Source organism: Epinephelus moara, chromosome 6 (assembly GCF_006386435.1).
Source record: "Epinephelus moara isolate mb chromosome 6, YSFRI_EMoa_1.0, whole genome shotgun sequence".
Classification (NCBI taxonomy): domain Eukaryota; kingdom Metazoa; phylum Chordata; class Actinopteri; order Perciformes; family Serranidae; genus Epinephelus; species Epinephelus moara.
This window is the reverse complement of record NC_065511.1, coordinates 10,807,025-10,827,090: the sequence shown is the minus strand read 5'-3', so window position 1 is coordinate 10,827,090 and position 20,066 is coordinate 10,807,025. Positions and strand designations below refer to the sequence as shown.

General features: G+C 42.6%; 1 protein-coding gene across 5 annotated transcripts in view; it reads left to right on the top strand.

Annotated features, from left to right (window-relative positions):
• The window catches only part of oxr1a (oxidation resistance 1a), a 210,943-nt gene that overhangs the window by 87,952 nt on the left and 102,925 nt on the right, over positions 1 to 20,066 (top strand). For all 5 annotated transcript variants that reach the window (XM_050045734.1, XM_050045738.1, XM_050045735.1 and 2 more), the window contains one exon: positions 8,276 to 8,472. In XM_050045734.1, the coding sequence (XP_049901691.1) occupies positions 8,276 to 8,472 (197 nt within the window). The remainder of the gene's footprint in view (positions 1 to 8,275; positions 8,473 to 20,066) is intronic.

Below are 20,066 nucleotides of genomic sequence, written 5' to 3'. Positions count from 1 at the left end.
GAACAGTGCTAACAATGGCAACAGTGTTGACAAAGCTAACAGTGTTAACGTGGGTGGGACACTTCCCCTTGGACAAAGTTGCTGTAATTAGTGGTAACCACCCATAACTGCTGCATGAGTGCAGAGCTGAACGGTGGTGACTAGCTAGCCAGTTGAATGCATGAACAGTTACTCACATGCACTAACATGCACGTATAGATGGAAGGTCTACTACACAAAGAACAGAGAAGCTTGGATTACAACACACAGAGGAAGTGTGATTCCATTCTCTGCTCACTATATCCTTAAATAGCAAATAGTGGTTTGTTGCTGTATCAATGTTCTGAATGTTGTATACAGAACCTGTAAGATACAAAAATAGGTACAATAGTGTACAGTTGGTTTATATGAGATTCTGTTGCTGAATACAGCTGCTGCAGTAGGAATGAGGTTGAGAAGTGAACTAAAACAGTAAAGTTGTGATCCATAAAGCCAAAACAATGAGCTGACAGCTAACATGTTCAGTGCAGCTGGGGGGAGCAGCAGAGTTGGGTGATAATTGTCTGTGGGTTGTGCACAATGAGCGACACCTTTTACATTACACATAGTCATTGAGTAACTTTTACTCTTCTGCACCAGCGATAGCCGTGGCTGGAGGCATTATGTTTTTGGGTTGTCCGTCAATTTGTCCATCTGTCCTTCTGTTTCATTCTCGTGAACGTGATATCTCAAGAATGCCTCGAGGGAATTTCTTAAAATTTGGCACAAACGACCACTTGGACTCAGTGATGAACTAATTCGAATTTGGTTGTCAAATGTCAAGGTTACTGTGATCTTGCTTCTGTCTCATTCTTGTGAACGCAATATCTCAGGAGATTCTTGAGGGAATGTTCTCATATTTGGCACAAACATCCACCTGGACTGAGTCATAAACTTATTGTGTTTTGGTGATCAAAGGTCAAGATACTGTGACATCAAAAAACATGTTTTTGGCCATAACTTCAACCATTACTCAATGCTGTAGAACAGAAAAGGAAAAATTTGGTCAGATACTGAATTGGTGGTGTTATCTTGGGTGTCCATCTGGCAACTGTGCTGATTGTATACATCTTCTGTGCTCCTGGGGAAAGGTGTGTGAAGCATTCATGTTTTAGAATTTGTATCTTCTTTGCAGTAGCATCCATATTTGAAGCATTGTCAGCTGTCATTGCTACATATGAGTCTGGATAGACATTGACGTAAACAGTAACTGCAACTTGGCATACAACTGCAAAGCGGTAATTCTAGTTGGAATTAAAGTATTGATTAGTGCAGCTTTAAGATGCAAAAGTAAATGTTCCTGCAGTTTTGGAAGGAGCATACGAACAATATGCAAGGATAACATCATCTGCATACCTTGAATACCTTGCAAGTGCTTGATAAAGATAATAAGATCCTTGAACTTTAGTCACCGATCTCTTACTCTAACTCCTGTGTATTCTCAAAATTGGGCTACTTTGCAACAAATGAATGTGATAAGGTTTTTCCCTCCCTTTTCCTTCCAAGTTACATAAGCAGCATTCACAGTATTGGGACTCTAAGGCATCATTACTGTCAGACAGGTCATTGTGCCGCCAGCACTGTCAGACGGGTCATTGTGCTGCCAGCACTGTAACAGAGTATGACGTCAACCCAGCCTTCCCCAAGAGTCTTTATATAGCACAGCACCCTATCTGCTACTATATGTAAACACCAATTCCCTTAAAAATGTGTTATGTTGTAGCTGCAAGGCACCGAGAAACGAAGCAAAGAGGAGGAATGGAAGGCAATGCAGCCCCCTTTTTTCTAGGTCTAATCCCTCTTAGTAGGGGAGCGATAAGCGTGTTTTGACTTAGCCCCAAATTTCCTGTTGTTTATGCATCTTTTGCCAAACCACGTGGATCTCGGTAGAGTCGGATAATCTTCGTGATGCCAGTTTGGCAGGGCTTCAAATATACCACTGCCTCCTGGCCCAGGTCAAATCACAACAGCAGGGTAGAAAACAAAATGCCTCTGCGTCTGTTTGCCTTCATTTCTTCCTCTCTCTATTCATCTTTGTGTAAGCATTTACTCATAGATAGCAATCTGTCAGAGCTGGTGGTTTTGTTGACGTGCGCCTCTCATTCCTCTCTGGTGCTCATGAGCTCTCTGCTTGCAGGGGAGATGGAGATTGGTGCAATCACAGCTCAGGACGAAGCGTATTTACCCAGAGAACAAAAACACCCCAACGTTAAACCAACGGCATCCCGAGCAGCCAGTCCCTTACTGGTGTGAGAGGAAAAGCCTCTTAATCTTGCTGCAATTTCCCACCAGATTCTTTTTCTGGGTTTCACAGTTAAGAAGGGTGCATTTGTGGCGTGGTGTCCTCAAAGATTATCAGTTAGGTTGTGAAATGCTGCGCTTTCTAACACCTCACACTTTTAGCTTCATGTAGAGCAACAGGGAGTCCTCTACATACAGTACACATTGCATCTAATGCTGTAGTTTTTCTGTCATGTATACCAGTTGCACTCCAAATAATTCTGACTGACTGTGCAACTTGTGCAATTGTGTAGCCCCGTGTAATTGGTTTGAATCCAGAATGTTCCTGTTTTGGCTCGGTCATCAGTACACTACACTTAACAAGTTAATGGAAACCTGCTGAGAAAGTCGTGTTCTTAAGTTCGATATGGGATAATACTCATTTGTTGCTCCATTAACAGCAACGAGAAATGGAAACTGCTGAACACTGTAGCTGAAGTAGGTGCACAGCATTGCAACTCTCAGGGTTACCTTACCTGTTTAGAGATTCTGCAAGTCCAGTAATGCTGTGCTCACAGCTGGGATGTGCATTAGAAAGGACTACGCTGACCACAAGTCAGTTCTTAGCAGGCTCTCAACTTCCTAATGGGGCCTCAAATGAACTTCTGAGTGTTGAAAAACATCTATGAATTAAAAAAAAATGACATGGCAAAAATGACTACTTGTACAGCATTTATTTACATCCTTGTCATTCACTTGACACACTCTTGTGTGAATGCAACCGCTGTCCCTCATGGCCCCACACAGGTGATCCATGAGAGCCTGTGACCAGGACATTGTTACCAGAGTACAGAGCCCGAGGCAGTGGGAAATGTTGGCACCACGCAGCCTGTAAGCAGAAGAAAATGCTGACCCGACAGTACATATACTGCAGCAAGAAAAAATAAAACAAGCTTTATTGGACAAAAACTCAACAGTGGAGAGCTGAGGGTGGAACATTTGGGGACAGTGAGGAGGAAAACAAGTACAGTCCTCTGGTGTTAGACCTGACATCAGGTTACAGTAGTGAGCCTGAGATCTTTGGCACATGTCAGTGCCAGTTTACCTCACTGAGCAGTGGAACTGTTAGTATTGGCCTGATAAGACAGTCAGTTTGTACCGTTATAAACCCAGCAGCCTGCTCTTGAATACCTCTATTTCAAGACCAGGCAGTGCTACTTCTCCATAATGTGTCTTGACCATGTTTAGTTGAGACATTTAGCTTTATTCACGGATGTGTACAGGAAATCTCAATTTTATTCCAAATGAGCTTGTTAGAACTGAGCAAGAATATTTAGTTACTTATATTTACATTCTTATAAAGTTCTTATCACAATGTAAGCAAATCTTCAACATTTGGACTACTGGTTGCAAAAAGAAGTCCATTTGTATAGAAGTCTATGAGAAAATGCTCCTACAGGCCGTCAGTAAACAGTCTTCTTCAGTACAGCGTGATGTTCATTTTGTAAATTATGGTCCCGTTTAGAGTAAAATGACAATAAAGCAGGGTGTGCTTTAGGGTGTGGCTACCTTGCGATTGACAAGTCTCTACCACGACAGTGGAACAAAATTTTTTCATGACAGAGTGTCGAAATGTATGCTTTGTTTTTGCTGACGACATGTCTAAAATGTTAGTGGTGGTGGGCTAGTGGACATTCAACATTAGAGAGAAGAACAGAGTGATGGTATGTGTAAGCACAGGTGGTTCTACCTACTTGGCATTCCTGCCTGTTGCACCTCCGACGGTGCCATTGTGCAGGCTGCAGGGTCATTAGCCAGGAGCCACCCTTGTCAGATGTTTCGCCCCATTATTCCCAGAACATCTCGGGGTGGTGGGGCAGCAGTAGGGATGTCTCCCTACCATCCCCTGCAGCCTGCTTAGGATCCTTCCCTTCCCCATGCCTTGTCCTTCCTCCGGAGCCAGATCCAAAAGCACCCTTGCTCTGCCTCCTCCGCCAGATCTTGGAGGGCCCGCTTCCTTTTTGGGACCTGTAACTCCAAGAGTTTTCAGGAGCCGCTGTGTGGATGTTCTAGTGAAGCCCCTGCACCCACTTCCACTGGGAAAGTGAATGCTCTCCATCCAGCTTGCGAGCACGTGGCTGCCAGTTCTGCGTACCTCTCCTTCTTTCTCTCATATGCAGCCTCCATCTCTTCTTCCCATGGGACGGTCAGCTCTACCATAATAACTGTCCTGGCAGGAACTGAGCAGAGCACGATGTCTGGACGTATAGATGACATAGTGATCTCTGCAGGGAATTTCAGCTGGCGGTCGAGGTCGGCAGCTAACTGCCACTCGCTTCCTAGTGATAGGAGGGACTGCTCGTTCTTGGTGCAGCGCTGCGTTTCTCTCCCTTGCCTGAAGAACTGGATCCACCTCTGGGTTGTAGGTGTGCTGGCCCTGTTTAAATTATTTTATTCAATGTATTAGAAACAAATTATTTAAACTAGGAAGCTGAGAACAGCTTTGCTTGCAGTTACTTTCTACTGCTGTATGAGGGGTATGAGATCATACCCGGGATGGGTTAACACCAGTTAATAGTGCTCACATGCTTTGCTAGCCTGACTGTGGGTAGTGGAGCTGTTAAACGGATTTGTGGAGTTTGTTGTTGGCAGCAGTGGCTGTTAGCATTTAGCTCTGCATGTTAGCTGCTGAGTTAGCAACTGAGACTAACTGACAGCAAATACGTTACTTTAATGAGCTTAGCCTGCATTGTCTCATTTTGCTGGGACTGACTGACACAAGATTGTGCTGCATCCGTCACTGTTACGTCCCACCTGTGAAGAAGTTCTCCATGAATAAATTGCTGTTTGATTGAACTCTGCTGTCATGCTATAAAAAGGCATGAATGAACTGCACACACACTGTCATTCTGTTTACCCATCTCCGTTTCCATCTTTCTTTGAGATGTAAACTTTAACACATGGATTCTGTTTCTTCCTTCTCATTTGATCTCTGACACACACACACACACACACACACACACACACACAAACACACACACACACACACATTCTGTTTTGATGCGGTTTGGCCTTGTAGCTCAGTGAAACAGAGCTAGAAGAGGGGCTTCTGCTCTACTGATGAGACAGTAATTAGTACCAACTCCTAAGGGAGTGGAGATAAACTTCACACAGCTTGACACTCTTCCTCTCTGTCTCCGTGTCTGTCTCTCTCCCATCCTCCACAGCCATTAACAGCAGTTCTCGCTCATTCTCCAGCCTCATTATGTGCCATCCAAACAAACAGGCAGCTTTCCTCAAAGTAGTCATCAGCACAATCTGGTGTATCCATTCAACTCCATCTACCTTTTTTTTAGCTTCATGAAAACTTCCACCACATGCAGTTCTGTTAAGTTTTGGTGAATGTATTTGTAAAAAAAAAAAAAAAAAAGGTCAGTGAGTGAGTTTCTTTCAGACTAAATAGACTTTGGGGAACACTTCTGTGAAGCAGAACATAATTTCTTCTGGTGTTTATTCACAGCTCAGCCTACTCTGTTTGCCTCCTCCCCCGGACTGTTTGGGTTTGTTCGATTTGGAAAGAACACACACACACACAGTGATGGACAGCATTTCCATGGAGATTATGCATTTTCATTAGCCAGTTAGACACTATGTCATGTGTACTGCTTTGGTCTATCAGGGGATGGGCACTTGGGTGAAATGGCCAGAAAGATTCTGTACGCTTCAGCAGTTTTGCTGGAATGATTGAAAGTGTGTGCGAAGGAGCGGAGTGCTGTTTCAGGACTTTTTTTAGACTACAGATAGATAGTGTTTCAGGAGCCATTCTCCCTGTTTTATGCCAAGTTTTTACTGGAGCTCCCAGCGATGATCTTGTTTTTTTACTTTCCTTATGATGTGTGTTCTGTCTGTATGTGACTGTGAGAACATATGTAAGTGGATAGACCTGCTGCTGAGTTTTTTGGGATTACCTGTTCAGATTAGCCTAGTGAACTAATTTATTAGCTGTGCAAACCCAAACCCAGGATCTCGTCATCCTTTTAATAGGTTTTGAGGAGTTGTCCTCAGCAGATTTGACGTGACCCGGCTCAGCTGGCCTTTGATACACTTTACATAAGCAGTCTTCTTCTAAGGCCTTTTCTTTTAAAAGAGAATGAGTGTTTATATAGACATGAAAAGCCGTTTATCATCAGGTTCTTGGAGTTTGAGTATGCAAACACCATATCCAGTTTTCAGAGACCCTGATAAGACCTTAGATTGTTTATGAGAAACTCAAATATGCTACCTGGAGTACTCTGACAGAAACTGGGATACTGTTGAAGGTATGTAGTTTGTCCTGGTTATCGAGCGCCGGCAATGATCGCGCAGGCGCAGCTTTAGGAGAAACGTTTTGGTTATCAAAGAGGATGCATAACTTCATCCACTGCTTCCCTGTTCTATATGCGGTGACAGTAACAGGCTGAAACTGGTGTGAAGAGCTGTGATATGAGAGTAGCATAACATTCGCTTCTTTCAGAAATAGCTCAAGACATGTAATTTTGAGAGCGAATGAGACATTGAGACAGTTGTGGGAGATTGGAGCAGAGAAGAAATAAGCAGTTAAGTTGTCAAGTGGTAGTTAATGTACAGTGTATTGTTCAATATCGCTGCAGTGTCACTCTCATCTCCCATTACTGGTTTTGGTAAACATCACAGTGCATGTGCAAATAGACTGCAATAACTAATAAATAAATAGGTATCCAGGTTACTAGTATTTTTTATGTATACAGGGAATATGAATAATTCATTTTCTCATTATCTCATGAATATGACCATAACTGAGATAACCCTCATAAAGAGTTATTCATGTCCATGTAAACGCACTCAGTCTTTAAGGAATAATCTGTCATTCTAGACTGTTGCTGACATTTTCATTTAGAAATTACATTACAATCTGAATCCAGTGTGGAAGTGGCAGAGTCCGCCACTAACAATGAAGATATAAAGAGAGATATTTACAGATTGTAAATACAGTAAATGACTATTGCATAAAAATGTTGACCATAAATAGTATCAAAAAGGGGATTTAATTTTAGTAATACATCATACCTTTAAGATGCTTATAAAAGGGTAACTACAGCAGTTTACATATCAGAGTCCGTTTATAGATCATCAGAAGAGTTGCTTTATATGTTTAAAAAAAGTTGAGCATAACCCATCCATATCTTCTACTAAACTTTTGGTTGTTCAGTTGTATTGTGGGTAATGTAGGTGCCAGGTTTTGACAAAGAGTGCTGGGAGTGCAATGTTAAATCTGTGGAGTACTCCAAAATCTAGTCGGAGTTTAGGTACTGTAATTTTAAAGGCATAATCTCAACTAGTGAAACAGGGCTGCAGTAGATCTTTACTGTAGACAGATGCCTGAACATGAAGTGCTCTAAAAATGTTCACAAGAATCTGAAGGACCCTGGTTCAAGGCTGTGGTGCAGCAATCCTCGACTATTTGTAAAAGATCCAAGGATGTTGTGCTAAGATGGGTGAAAGGAGAGTTACAGTGGGCTAGATGGGATGAAATGAAAACATAAATTATCATCTGCAACATTAGAGTATCATGCATTTGCTTCAACATTTGTTCTGCAGGTTGTTACTCACTGAAGTTTTTGTCTCCAGTAAGGTTTTAACTCTGGACTCCTGCTGTCCTCCTCCGATATCCCCCTGCTTTATCCCTTTTTACTGTAGAGAGAGCTCTGCACTGAGCCAGCAGAGCCATGCTAATAAATTCACCCTTAACAAGAGTGTGATTAGCCTATTGATTATTTCCCCCAACTTCCTTGCCGTTGCAAAAATTGTCTTGCACGGTTACATTTCTGTGACACGGCACATTGGCATATACAACCTCACATGCAAATATGCTTTGATAGACTTGCCTTTGAACAGTGAAGGTCGCACAACATTTCCCACTCCACTGCATATTCACAATGACACTTGGCACATAAAATATTTTTTAATCTTACAAACTAATAATATGTTCTGCCTCTGTGGTTTGCTTGTCCCCCTGCAGACTGAAGAAGAAGTCTCAGTCGGTGGATATAGCCAGTCAAGGTTTCTCCCCGACTCTGGTGCCAGCCTCGCCCCTCAACAAGGCTGCACCACCTGTTGCCAAGACAACGACCGTCCTTGCCGTGCAGGAAAACAACACTACCAACTCCCAGCGCCGCAGCCCCCGGTGTGGTGAGCTGAAGAGAGGCTACACCATAGGTAAATGACACAGGGGCTGAGAGGTCTGTCTGTCTGTTTGTGTAGCAACTGAGGATGCAGAATCTAACTTACTTTATGATTACTTTATTCCTGCATACATTTCTCCCCAACATCAATTTACCACCTGGTCGAGGGATTCAAACCAACAGCTTCCTTACAGCTTCATTCCCCTGAACTCTCAGCCAAAGAAATCAAACAACCATGAACTTATGTTGTAATCATATTGTGTATTATTAGAACATTTAATTAAATTTTGATGTCCAATTATCAGACATTATCCAGCAGATATTACATTATCAGTTGCTTCTGAGATTCTGGGTAAGGGCTTGTTATTAATCTGCATGTGTATGTGGGGATGTTTAAAGTTCATGCACTCTCTGAACTGTTGACATGAACTTCTCACTCAGGCAAACCTCACCATGTCACATCCATGGCCAGCTCTCCCCGTTTCTCATCCTCTAATTCATTTCCTGCCTACAAATTATAATTACGTGACTGTGATGAGATTTATTCCTGTGATGAATCCTATTTTGGGTGGGGGAGTGGGTGGGAGGGCGCTGCAGGGGGGGGCAGCTGTCTGCTGCTGGTCTATTTCTGTGTCGGAGGTTTAGGTTGCCACTGTGAGAGTAAGTGCACTTCAGGGAGCTGACTTTTCACAGATGATGAAATGAGTTTGAGCTAAACTAATTCCAAACTCATGAATGCAATGCGTCTCTTTTCGCTTTATTGATGTGATTCAGTTAGCGAGCTGCTCGGGTCAAGGTTAGAGAGAGGGAGCGTGTAGGAAAAAGTACATGAGCAAGACTCTGTATAACCACTGAAAGTAATCTGAGAGATCTTTGACTGATTCCTTTTATATTAGTGGCGACATGTTTGGCGCTTGTTGCTGTGCTGTGACTTCACCACATAGTTTTTCTAGTAATTTCTTGATATAATGCATACCACAAACTGCTGTAGCTGCTGCAGGACTTTATTTTCATGTCTTCGATTTCAGGACTACACATACAAACACTTTTGTGAACTTTGTAAAATTGGAATCAGTGTTGTGTCAGCCACCGTTAGCTTGTAGCAAAATTGACACAAATCAATATGAACCTCCCAACATCTCCAAAGACTCAAAATATGTCTCGCTGACTTTCATGGAAATGTGTATATAATTATGTACAAGACAGAATTTGATTTTTCAATTTCATGCCATGTTGCAGCAAATGAAAATGGCACCTGAAAAATTCACTACATGCATGGTATCTTTTCAGAGATAACTTGGAAATAGACAGAGAATTTATATGACATATATCAGATATGAAATTAAGGGAAAAATCAGTAGTTATGAGGTGAGTTGTTTTACATACTATCTTAAGCTAGTTATACACTGTAAAGTTTACTTTATGTGTACTAGTAAATTGTCTGCACTGTAAACAAAGCTCACGATGTATGTGCTAGCACTGTCTGATTATTAAGCCACGACCTCAGCGCTGACACTGGATGTGTATAATAGAAAACAAAACAGCCTGTTGGACCCTACGGACAATAAAGATTTGTTTGAAAGCACCGAGGCAGGTAGAAGTTTCCTTGCTAGCAGAGGTCTGTAACGTAACACCAGTATGACTCGCAACAATGGCAAATTGCCAGTGTTTCTTTCGTTCATAGCGTTGTGATAGGAGCAGGAGGAAGCATCAAAGAGGCACATGTTAACTATGTTGCCATAGTTTGACCAACCTGGCTTCCATATTTTCTGACCATATGGTGCATCATGTCTCCATGGGACTTTCAGAAGCACTGCTTGCCCCTTTGCCAAGTACAGTGAGGAAAAAAAAAGTACTGACTTTGGGGAATCCAGTTGCAGCTGTCTGACGAAGGCTGGTCTGGAGCAGTTGATCAGGCCATGATCAGTCCTCGCCCCCTCACTCCCTGTACACTTCATGGCAAACAAAGGCCAGCAATGCTGAAATTCTGTCTGACTCTAAAGCCCAGTTCAGACCAAAGATTCGTGATGAGATGAGACGAAACAGGCAACTACTTGCAATGAGCCGTTCTGCAGCTTTCTAAAAACCTGCCGGTTCACACCACTGTAACTAGATGAGATGCTGTATCATCTCTATGCAACAACTCTCTGTACCTCCGTTCTGATTTCCAGCCCTTCAGGCTTATTTTGTGGCTGAATATAATTTATAGCCTCCAAAAAACCAGAAGGAAAATGAGCATCAGATGGACTATAGTCATAATAAATACGCCACAGTAATATAAATAATCGGCCAATTAATCAGTCAATGAGAGTGTGTGTGTGTGTGTGTGTGTGTGTGTGTGTAAGGGGCATAAGCAAATACAGCGAGCGACCCAGCATCCAACACTGGCACACCATGAGGACAGAAACAGAGGGCTTGGCGGAGATGGAGCACCTGCCGGCGCAAGCGAACATGCTATCTGACAAGTGGACTTCACTACAAGCCGATTGGCTTTTAAAACAGATGATGTGCTTTACGTTCTAAAACCAACCTCTGGCAATTTTCATCTCAACGCGAATCTTTGGTCTGAACTGGGCTTAAAATGAGATGTGCCAAAAACTTGGGTTAAGAAATGGGTTCGAATCGTACAGTGTATGCCCAGCTTTAATGGTACCATAGAAACTGCGTGATGACAAAAGTAAAAACATAAAAAAACAGAGAGGGACAGCAATGGGAGGGAATGAGAGTTTGCAAAAAGGGAATAAATAAAGCACAAAAAAGAAGGAAAGAAAGCAAAAAAGAAATACAGAAAGTCAAAAAATGTTGAAAGTCATAGTGTCCCTCATGATGAATAGCAGAGATAATGAAGTGAGCGCTGACATTTGAATACCTCCATGTCTGGCACTTATTATCACCTGGCTGAGGAGAGAACATTGACTGCTTGCCCACTTGTTAGCTCGCTCTAATGCCATAAGAAGACCATGTGTGGACATATTTTCCATTTTAGCTGGCTGTTACTCAATGTGAATGTAGTCTGTCTTAAAATGACATACATTGTTTTGTGTTCAGTGACATATTACAGACAAACCAAGATGTGCAGTTTTGGTGATGTTATCCTGCATCATTAGCGCTGCATGGACCCACATGAGGAAATCAAGTTGTGGTAACTGATAGCAGGTGATGCAGCACTTTACCACTTCTAATGTAATACATAGAGCTCCTGAAGAAATGACTGATTATCAGCATCATTAGTTGAGCCTGCACTGGACCTCACATGTAATAAACAATGATGGACAGGTATAAATGGGACAATGGGACATTTTGGACAGTGATATTACAAGGCTGGCTCACTTCACTTCACATGTATGAAACAAACACAATACACTTTTGTATTAACTGCTATTAACTCTGATTAATTAGAGGAAATCCCTGCACATGCTGAAGTGCATTCATGTTACCATGGATACCAAATTATCTTGTATAATTATACTGATTACTGATGCAGATTGCTTCCTTGACATCTCCAAATCAGCGGATGGATTTTAAAATAGTTTAACTTCTGAAATCATGCTAAAATTACTGATCTGCTATCAGAAAAATTCCCATTTGGAATTCCCATTGGAACCAGACCAAGACCCACCTTTAGGGAGGTCTCAGTCTGGTTCTGTGATCCACACTGGAGTTTGATTGAGAGTTTCCACACCAGCCTAAATGATCCAAACCAAAGTGCAAATGTAGCAGTGTTTGAACGCACCTTTGAATAATAAACTTTGACTCAGGAACACAGCTATGTATTAAACACGAGTTGAAATAAAGAAAAACTGCTCATGGCTTCAGAAGACTTTCCTGTCCCCAACAAAAAGGGAAAAAGTGGCACTAAGATGGATAGTTGTTACGTAAAGCATCTCAGGTGAGTTTATGCTGATCCATCATCTTATTTTCCATTTAATGCTCTTGCAGCTCCTCTTAATAGAGTTCTTGGTAAATTTGAATTTCACTACATGTCTGCATTAGTTATGCAAATCTGAGCAGCTGCTTTAAACTTTGCAGCAGTGTCACAGTTGCAGGAGGATCAGGTCACATGGGGTCATAGGTGCTCGTTTGCGTCACTGAGGAAGGAGAGAGTCGAGAGAGGGTTAAAGGGCGTCGTTCCATGTGCGTGTCTGTTGGTGTCACACTCTGCCAAGCTTCCTACAGAGTCATCACGTATCGACTCTGCTCCTAGGGCCAGGCATTGACAGGAGAACGGATTGATCTGCGGTCAGTTCAGTGGGTGATAATCGATAAAGGAAATTGTGGGATAAAAGCTTGAAGGGACAGGTGGAGTGACTTGTTGATATTTCAGCCCATTCATATCATCCATTATCCATGCAGTGGCAACTGTGGGCTCTCTTTAAAAGCGCGAGGTCGGAAGTCGCAGTCACTCGGCCATTAAATGAAACGTGACTGTGACTTATTGTGCTTTTTACGGCTTTTAACTACAAAGTAACAAATTGTACAAGCCTCTGAAGCATGAGTCAGAGCAGTTAATCATTTGCTCTGGCCAGCGTTGGCCTAGATAAACCACATTCAAATCAAGGCCGGAGTTTTCGCTATATGACTAGAGAAATACTGCATCTGTCAGTCATTTACGCTGCCGTATCACATAATGAGACATTGATTAGTGACTGTCCCGTCGCTCTAGATGGGATCCAGCATGCGGAGCCCTGTGACATTTTTATATAGTCTAACCCAGGCCAGGCTGCTCCTACAGAGCTGATCATGCTAATTTATTCTAATGGGATAGTAATAATGTGGCAGGCAGCTTGCTGTGCTGTCTGCCAGACTTCAGACAGACCTGTCATTAGAGGCACACAGTGCATTCACCACCGACATTTTAATAACCCGACCGATGAGCCTCCTACCAGGGAGACACCAACCCACCTCCGAGGAGGAGCAGTGATCGATACAGTGTACTTGCATTAAACGGGCCACTTTTTCGCAGTCACTGCCACGTCCTTTCACTCAGAATGAAGAGAAGCAGCGTATAAACACGCTTTGATGAGTGTTAGTCATCGCTCAGGCTGATGTCAGCAAAGCAAGGATTGGAGGAAGCAAAGAGGAGAAAAGGAAGAGGAGAGATGTCAGTGTCAGAGCAGGTCAGAGTAAAATCATTCATTCAGCGTATGATACCGTGCAACAAATGTATTCATATGAGATGGGACAAACAAAGAAGATGTGTTTCTTGTTTGTGTGCAAAGGAAGAAAGAGGAAAGTAAATTGCCTGTGATCTCCTGGATGCCTGCAGCGTTCCTTCCTGAGGAGGTGTGACACTTGACACCGGTTCTCCCCAGACTCCCAGCATCTCTGTCTGACAGCCTCAAAGTCCCACCGCCGTGTCTGACCTTTACATCATTGTAGCCGGCCTGTAGCCTCCACTGTGGAGCTCAATAAGCTTTACTCGCTAATAAAAAGCCAAACAGGGAATGAACCGAGTGTCTCCGCAGCACAGACTCATTAAGTATTACTTAAAGTGCTCCTGCCTAGGATGGCTGCATTGAAAAACTGTTTCATCACACTGTGTACTTATCGGATATGTGATGTACAAGTACTCTTCTATGTCTTTGTTTTCCAAGGCTGACTCATGCTCTCTGTGCCTATATACAGTACATGTGGGTCTGCATGTGTTTGCGCACATTCTAAAGTTAACTATAGAAACAGTTTATGACTATGTTAGGTAAGCACTTGCAGGCGGGAAATATGCCACTGTCCCTCCCGCAGATGTCTTTGTATGGGTGCAAAGGGAGAGCCTTCACAGCATGTCGCTGCAGATAATGGCTTCTAAGAGGAGAGCTGCTGCACTTCTCGCCTCCTTGCATCCCTCCACAGCTTCCTCCCCCCATTCTGTTTTTTTTTCCTGCTCTTTCTGCCATTTTGTTCGCCTATCCCTCCTCTGCTCCCTCACCTACCCCCCCCCCTTTTCCTAGCTCTACCTTGTCTCCCACTCTCTCCATCTTCACACTACCTTGTTATCCTCTAATGTATTTCCTGTGTGTCTGACCAGGGGGCACAGGCAGAAGGGTAATCTGTCTCAAGGACAGACGGACAGCACCAGCAGATTGCTACAAACTGTGGCACCAACCTTGGCTGCAGTCTTGAAGAGGCATTTCATCACATTATGCTCTTGTCGGACTTATTTCCACACTCGAGAGACAGCAAAAGTCCTACATACTGTATAAATATACAACACAAGCATGGGCAGACTGTTCCAATGAAGCTTTGATGTCAAAACAAATAAATTTAATTTCTAACCAAAACAGGACATTTTAATAAAGGGTTTGGCCTGTATGAGTTTTTAAGGTGAATATCTAGAACTTTGATTTACAGTCTCAAAAACTTTTATATTTTATGATATTCTGTTAAGATATATTATATATCTATAGTGTGTGTGTGTGTGTGTGTGTGTGTGTGTGTGTGTGTGTGTGTGTGTGTGTGTGTGTGAAATTATTCAGGCGCTGACATGCATTGCTACCTCAGTGAGTATGTGTGGCTTACAGGAAGAAACAGAGGCCTAACTTTGCTAACACAGCATTGTATCTACAGCACCCGAGAGAACAAATGCTAATAAACAAGACAGAACCACACATGTTGGCGTACCCTTACGCCCCAGGAGCGGCGGACCCTGCCACTGCTGCCATGTGACTGATTATTCCCCTGTTAGTTATTCATTGGATTTTCACTGCAGGGTCGAAGAGGAAAGGAGCCGGTGCTGGGGGAGCAATATGCTAACTCGCTGTAGGCTCCCACCAAGCTTTGCTTGATATGCAGTTTCATGAAAGGGACTCAGTGGCCGGAATTAAATTAGCAGCTATTCAATAAATCGAAGGAAGTGTCAGGTTGGATGTTACAGTAAGTCGCCATCCTGTTGCTTCTTTGTTTCTGATACTTGTGTTTTTGTTTGAGTGTGGACCTATAGCCGGAGTGTTTGTCCTTGAAAACAGTATTTTTCTAGTAACTCAGCAGCAGCTGTATAGTCACAGCACGATAGCATATGAAGAGCTAATCACTATGGCAGTTGACAGTTATAGCCAGCGCTGCAGGCGTTACACCGATGTTGCACTCTTTTTGTGTTTGATGTAATTGTCTCAGGTGGCACGTCTCTTGTGTTTACAGATCCCGATCGTAGCCAGGGGTGGCAATTACACACAAGACACTGTGAGATATCTTTCTGTTCTTGTTTTTTTGCCCATGGAAATGGGACAATTTACAAGTCTGAGACCATTTTCAAAGGAAATGAAAATAGTGTGTTTGACCTTGGTGGTACAGTATTCTCAGGATGATTTGAAATTTCGCTTGCTACAACCTTTATTTGATGGCCAAAAATGTCAGATGATCTCAGTCTGATCAAGGTTGAAAGACCATGTGACTGTCACTCCTGGTACAGTAGATACCTTTCATGATGATTTCAAAGAGTCACGATGTCGTGACAACTGTCAACATCCACTCGTATTTGCTTGGATTGTGATCAGATTGAAGCTGAAGTCCATGAATAATTTAAACCCAAAAGTCAGTTTTTAAAGAAATTTCAAAAGAACCCAGTGACACACTTAGACCACTAATGATAAAGAACTTACCAAGGTCCTGCAGTGATGTCGGCAAGTAGCAGCAGGTACCATGCTGAAGTGTGTAGGCATTGCACCAGGTCCATAAACAAAAATGAATTATTTTTTCTTGACTCAGATATTGCAGCAGTTTTCTACCCACTGACCATCAGTCTTACCTGAAAGATACAGTTGTAAGCTAACAAATTTACATGTATGTGATATGGCCCTGCTCAGTTGTCTACTTGCCTGCAAATAGCATCTCCAAGCAGCCTTACTGTATCTTTATCTGGGTCTAAGGACCTGGTCAATATGCCCCTACACAATATAATGCAGGGTTATCAATGTGCTCACATTTCTTGTCCAAATTAATATATTTTCCCTTGAGTTTGGGTTCATCCCATATAATGAGGTCTGTCTGTGTCTTCTTGATGCAGGCAGGAAGTGTTTGGCATCATGGGAAAGTTACTTTGAAAAGTAAATTTCACATGAAACAAGGTACTTCAGTCAGCATTTGTAAATCCATTTATGTATGCTAGCAGATTCAACAATACCTTTTTAGTCATGCTAGCGGCATGGCCCTGTGGATGGCAATGCCAGTCGGTCAGTTCACCGTTGTGGTCCAGACTAAAATATCTCAACAGCTCATGTCATGAATTGGATTGGATTGCCGTGAGATTTGGTACATACATTGAGGATTTCCAACTCTAATGATCCCTGAACTTTTTGATTTTATACCATCATTTGGTCAACTTTTTCACTTTGTGTTTTCTGCTAAATAGCAAATGCTGGCAAGCTAACATGCTAAACTAAGATAGGGAGTATGATAAACAGTATGCAAGTTTGTTTTTTTTCCTAGGGTGGCCAAGGCATGACCCGTTATGCTCTGCCTTACCCTGCCCCTGATTGGCTTACATTGATATTCTTACTTTGATCAGTCTCATTCCTCTTGCCTAAACCTAACCAATCCAACCAACAAAGGATATGTGTACTAACCAGTCAGAAGCAGAATAGGGTGGGCCATGCTAAAGCTTTCTTAGGAAGAAAAATTTAGCAAACAGTATAACTGCTAAACATCTGCATGTTTACATAGTCATTGTTAGTGTATTAGCATCCATACGTCCATCCAGTTGTCCCTCTCCTCAGCAACATTTCCTAGCTCCTTCTGGGGGATCCCGAGGCGCTCCCAGGCCAGATGACATATATAATCCCTCCAGCATGTTCTGGGTTTACCCCGGGGTCTCCTACCAGTTGAACGTGCCCAGAAAATCTCCAAAGCGAGGCACGCAGGAAGCATCCTGTTCAGATGCCCAAACTACATCAATTGGCCCCTTTCGATGCAAAGGAGCACTGGTTCTATTCCGACTTCCGGATGTCTTAGCACTTCACCCTATCTGTGTGGGTCAGTGCAGCCGCCCTGTTGAGGAAGCACCATTCAGCTGCTTGTATCCACTGATGTAGCAAGCTGACATTAGCATTTTGCTCACTTTAAAGTAAATCATTCAGACAGTTCACTCTAGAACTTTAGATGGGGTATTGTGGTCTGGGGAAAAACCTGGCACACATTGTTTTAGTAAAAATTCACCAAAGCCGTTATCTTTTTGGACATGAGCTTAGCATATAAACCAGACAAATGGAAACATCCTGTTTACTCACTCCCATGCTGTTATTACATACAACATGGGATACAGACTGTAAGGAAAAAGTAGGCCACTTCTCTGTTTTGAGCTCTGACTTAAGTATGAGTTGTTCCATGTTGAACATTAGTATCAAATCTTTACATGCTCTTTCCAAGTGAATGGGTGATAGAAGGGAGGGACAGATGAACGAGTGAGAAAGAATAGTGGAGTGAAAGTGAGAGAAGGGAGAGAGTAAGAGCTATTCGTCACGCACTGACAGCAGCACCCACAGCCATGCCACAGTGCCGTTGCCAGCAGAGCTGCTTGTGTGCACTGAGATAAGCCGGAGCCTTCTTTCCTTGGCGGTATAGGCTGGTCACGTAGCACCAGAAGGCAGCTTAGCCCCACCACAAATCCAATGGAGGGTCTTTCCCTCACCCGCTCTTACTTTCGCTTCCTCCCACGCAGTCTTTTTCCATGTCTTCCTGTTTTTCTTAAGGTCTCTGGCTTTTCCCATCGTCTGTGTCTCAGTCACTGTTTGACACTGCATATTTATTTCAGAGATCAGTAATTACCCTCACCAGCAACGTCTGAGTGAAGAGCAACATGCAGGATGTGGTGAATGGTTGCTGCTTCTTGCACAGTACAATTATCAGATTATAACATGTAGAGCTTAAACCACAAATGTTTTCAACAATGGTCTTTACCATTAAAAAAGAATGGAGAGACTGAGATAAGACTTTTGTTACCCTCAGAACTTAACGAGAATTTTGCCAACCAGGAACCAAATCAAAAATGGAATTGGGTTCGGACCCCATAGACCAAATCGGCATATACCAGTGCTTTGCAAAACGTCAAGGCTGAACTGCTTTTTGGAGGATAGACAACCGAAGATCCCGTAGATGTGTTGTTGTGTTTGATTAATAATTTGAACAAGTTTGTATGCATTTATTCCTTATTAAACAAATATTTGTTTTATAACCATATACACGACAGTATAATAATTATTTACCATTATTACCACCTTGTCTGAACCTGAGCATTCACGATACCTTAAAATCCCCCTCCACTCAAAAATGTGTTTTCCTCCTGTTTATGTCCCCTAAAATGTCTTACCTTGACTATATTGACTTGTATCTGTGCAACGTTTGTGATTAGAGAGGTGTTTTACATTCCTCTACTAAGGGGGGCCATGTCTGCACACTTCCCTAAATTCTGAGATGCAAATTATGTCGGGCAAGACAGATTAGGTATTTAACTAATATGAAAGCTAATCGCTAATCGGCGGAACAGATTTTGACACAACACCAGCAAAGAGGTGTATAGTTTTTGGATGTAAACCGGACACTGGAACTTCCTTCTACTATCTTCATAGTAGCATTGTATGTTTCACAGCCATTAATGCTGTCTCAGCTACTGCCAGTTAACCTACAAGCTAACAAACAATATAAACAAATAAAAGAAACTGCACTTACCGCTCTGTTACATCTGCTTGTCGTCAATTTCGGTGCAAAACAGACTCCTCATCTGAGTGTGGGTCTGACTGAGGCTCAAACACGTACAGCTGAATATCACCGATGTTTCCTGTAACGCTAAAGCAAGCCATCTTTAGCACATTGCTCTTTCACCAGTCAGCTTAGCTTGAGCAGTGCTGGAGAAAGCAGAGTGCAAAACCTACAGCTATTAGCTGTGGTGGGCGGAGGCCAGATTGAGAATTTCTCAATGAGGAAAAAAGAATAGATCTGCTTCCAGCCCCTTCTCAGAACAAAATATTAGTATAACTACTTTTATATACTTTAAAATGTGTCTAAAGGAGAGATATTAAGGTTGATCAGTCTGCTGGTTGGTCTGCCATCATACCCTTTCATTGTTCCCCCATCCAACTGGATCAGTGACCCAACACAGTGGCCGGATATTGCTCATCTGGACATCTATACATATTTGATTGAATCACAAGGGCTTGTCGGTGTTGTCTGTGAATAAGCAACCTGTCCATTACCATATGTTTGATAGGCTAGGCTGGGGTTCAGTTGAAGATGCTGCTGTGCTATATGACTGTGCTGCAGCAGCCTCCCACTCAACCTAGCTATCCATCAGTAGTAACTGTCACCACCATCATACTGCGATTTCTCACACTGAAAGTGAATATTCACTCTGGATTCTTCTATTTGTTTCACAAGCGGCTACACAATGGCTTTTTCCTTTCCTCCAAAAGGGGCCTTGGTGATTGCCACTTCATGATGTCATGCCGTTCTGGTCTACCCATTGTATTACATGCAGGGTTAAAGGGTCCACTTACGTCATTTTTGCCCAAAAGTGCAGAGTGGCACGAAATACAGTTAGGTGAGGTGACAAGAAGGTGGTAATTTGTGATAAAGTGTTATCTAAATGGACCTCTGGACCAATTGGATTTCTCCATTTTCACTCATGCCTTTTGTAATCATGTCAAA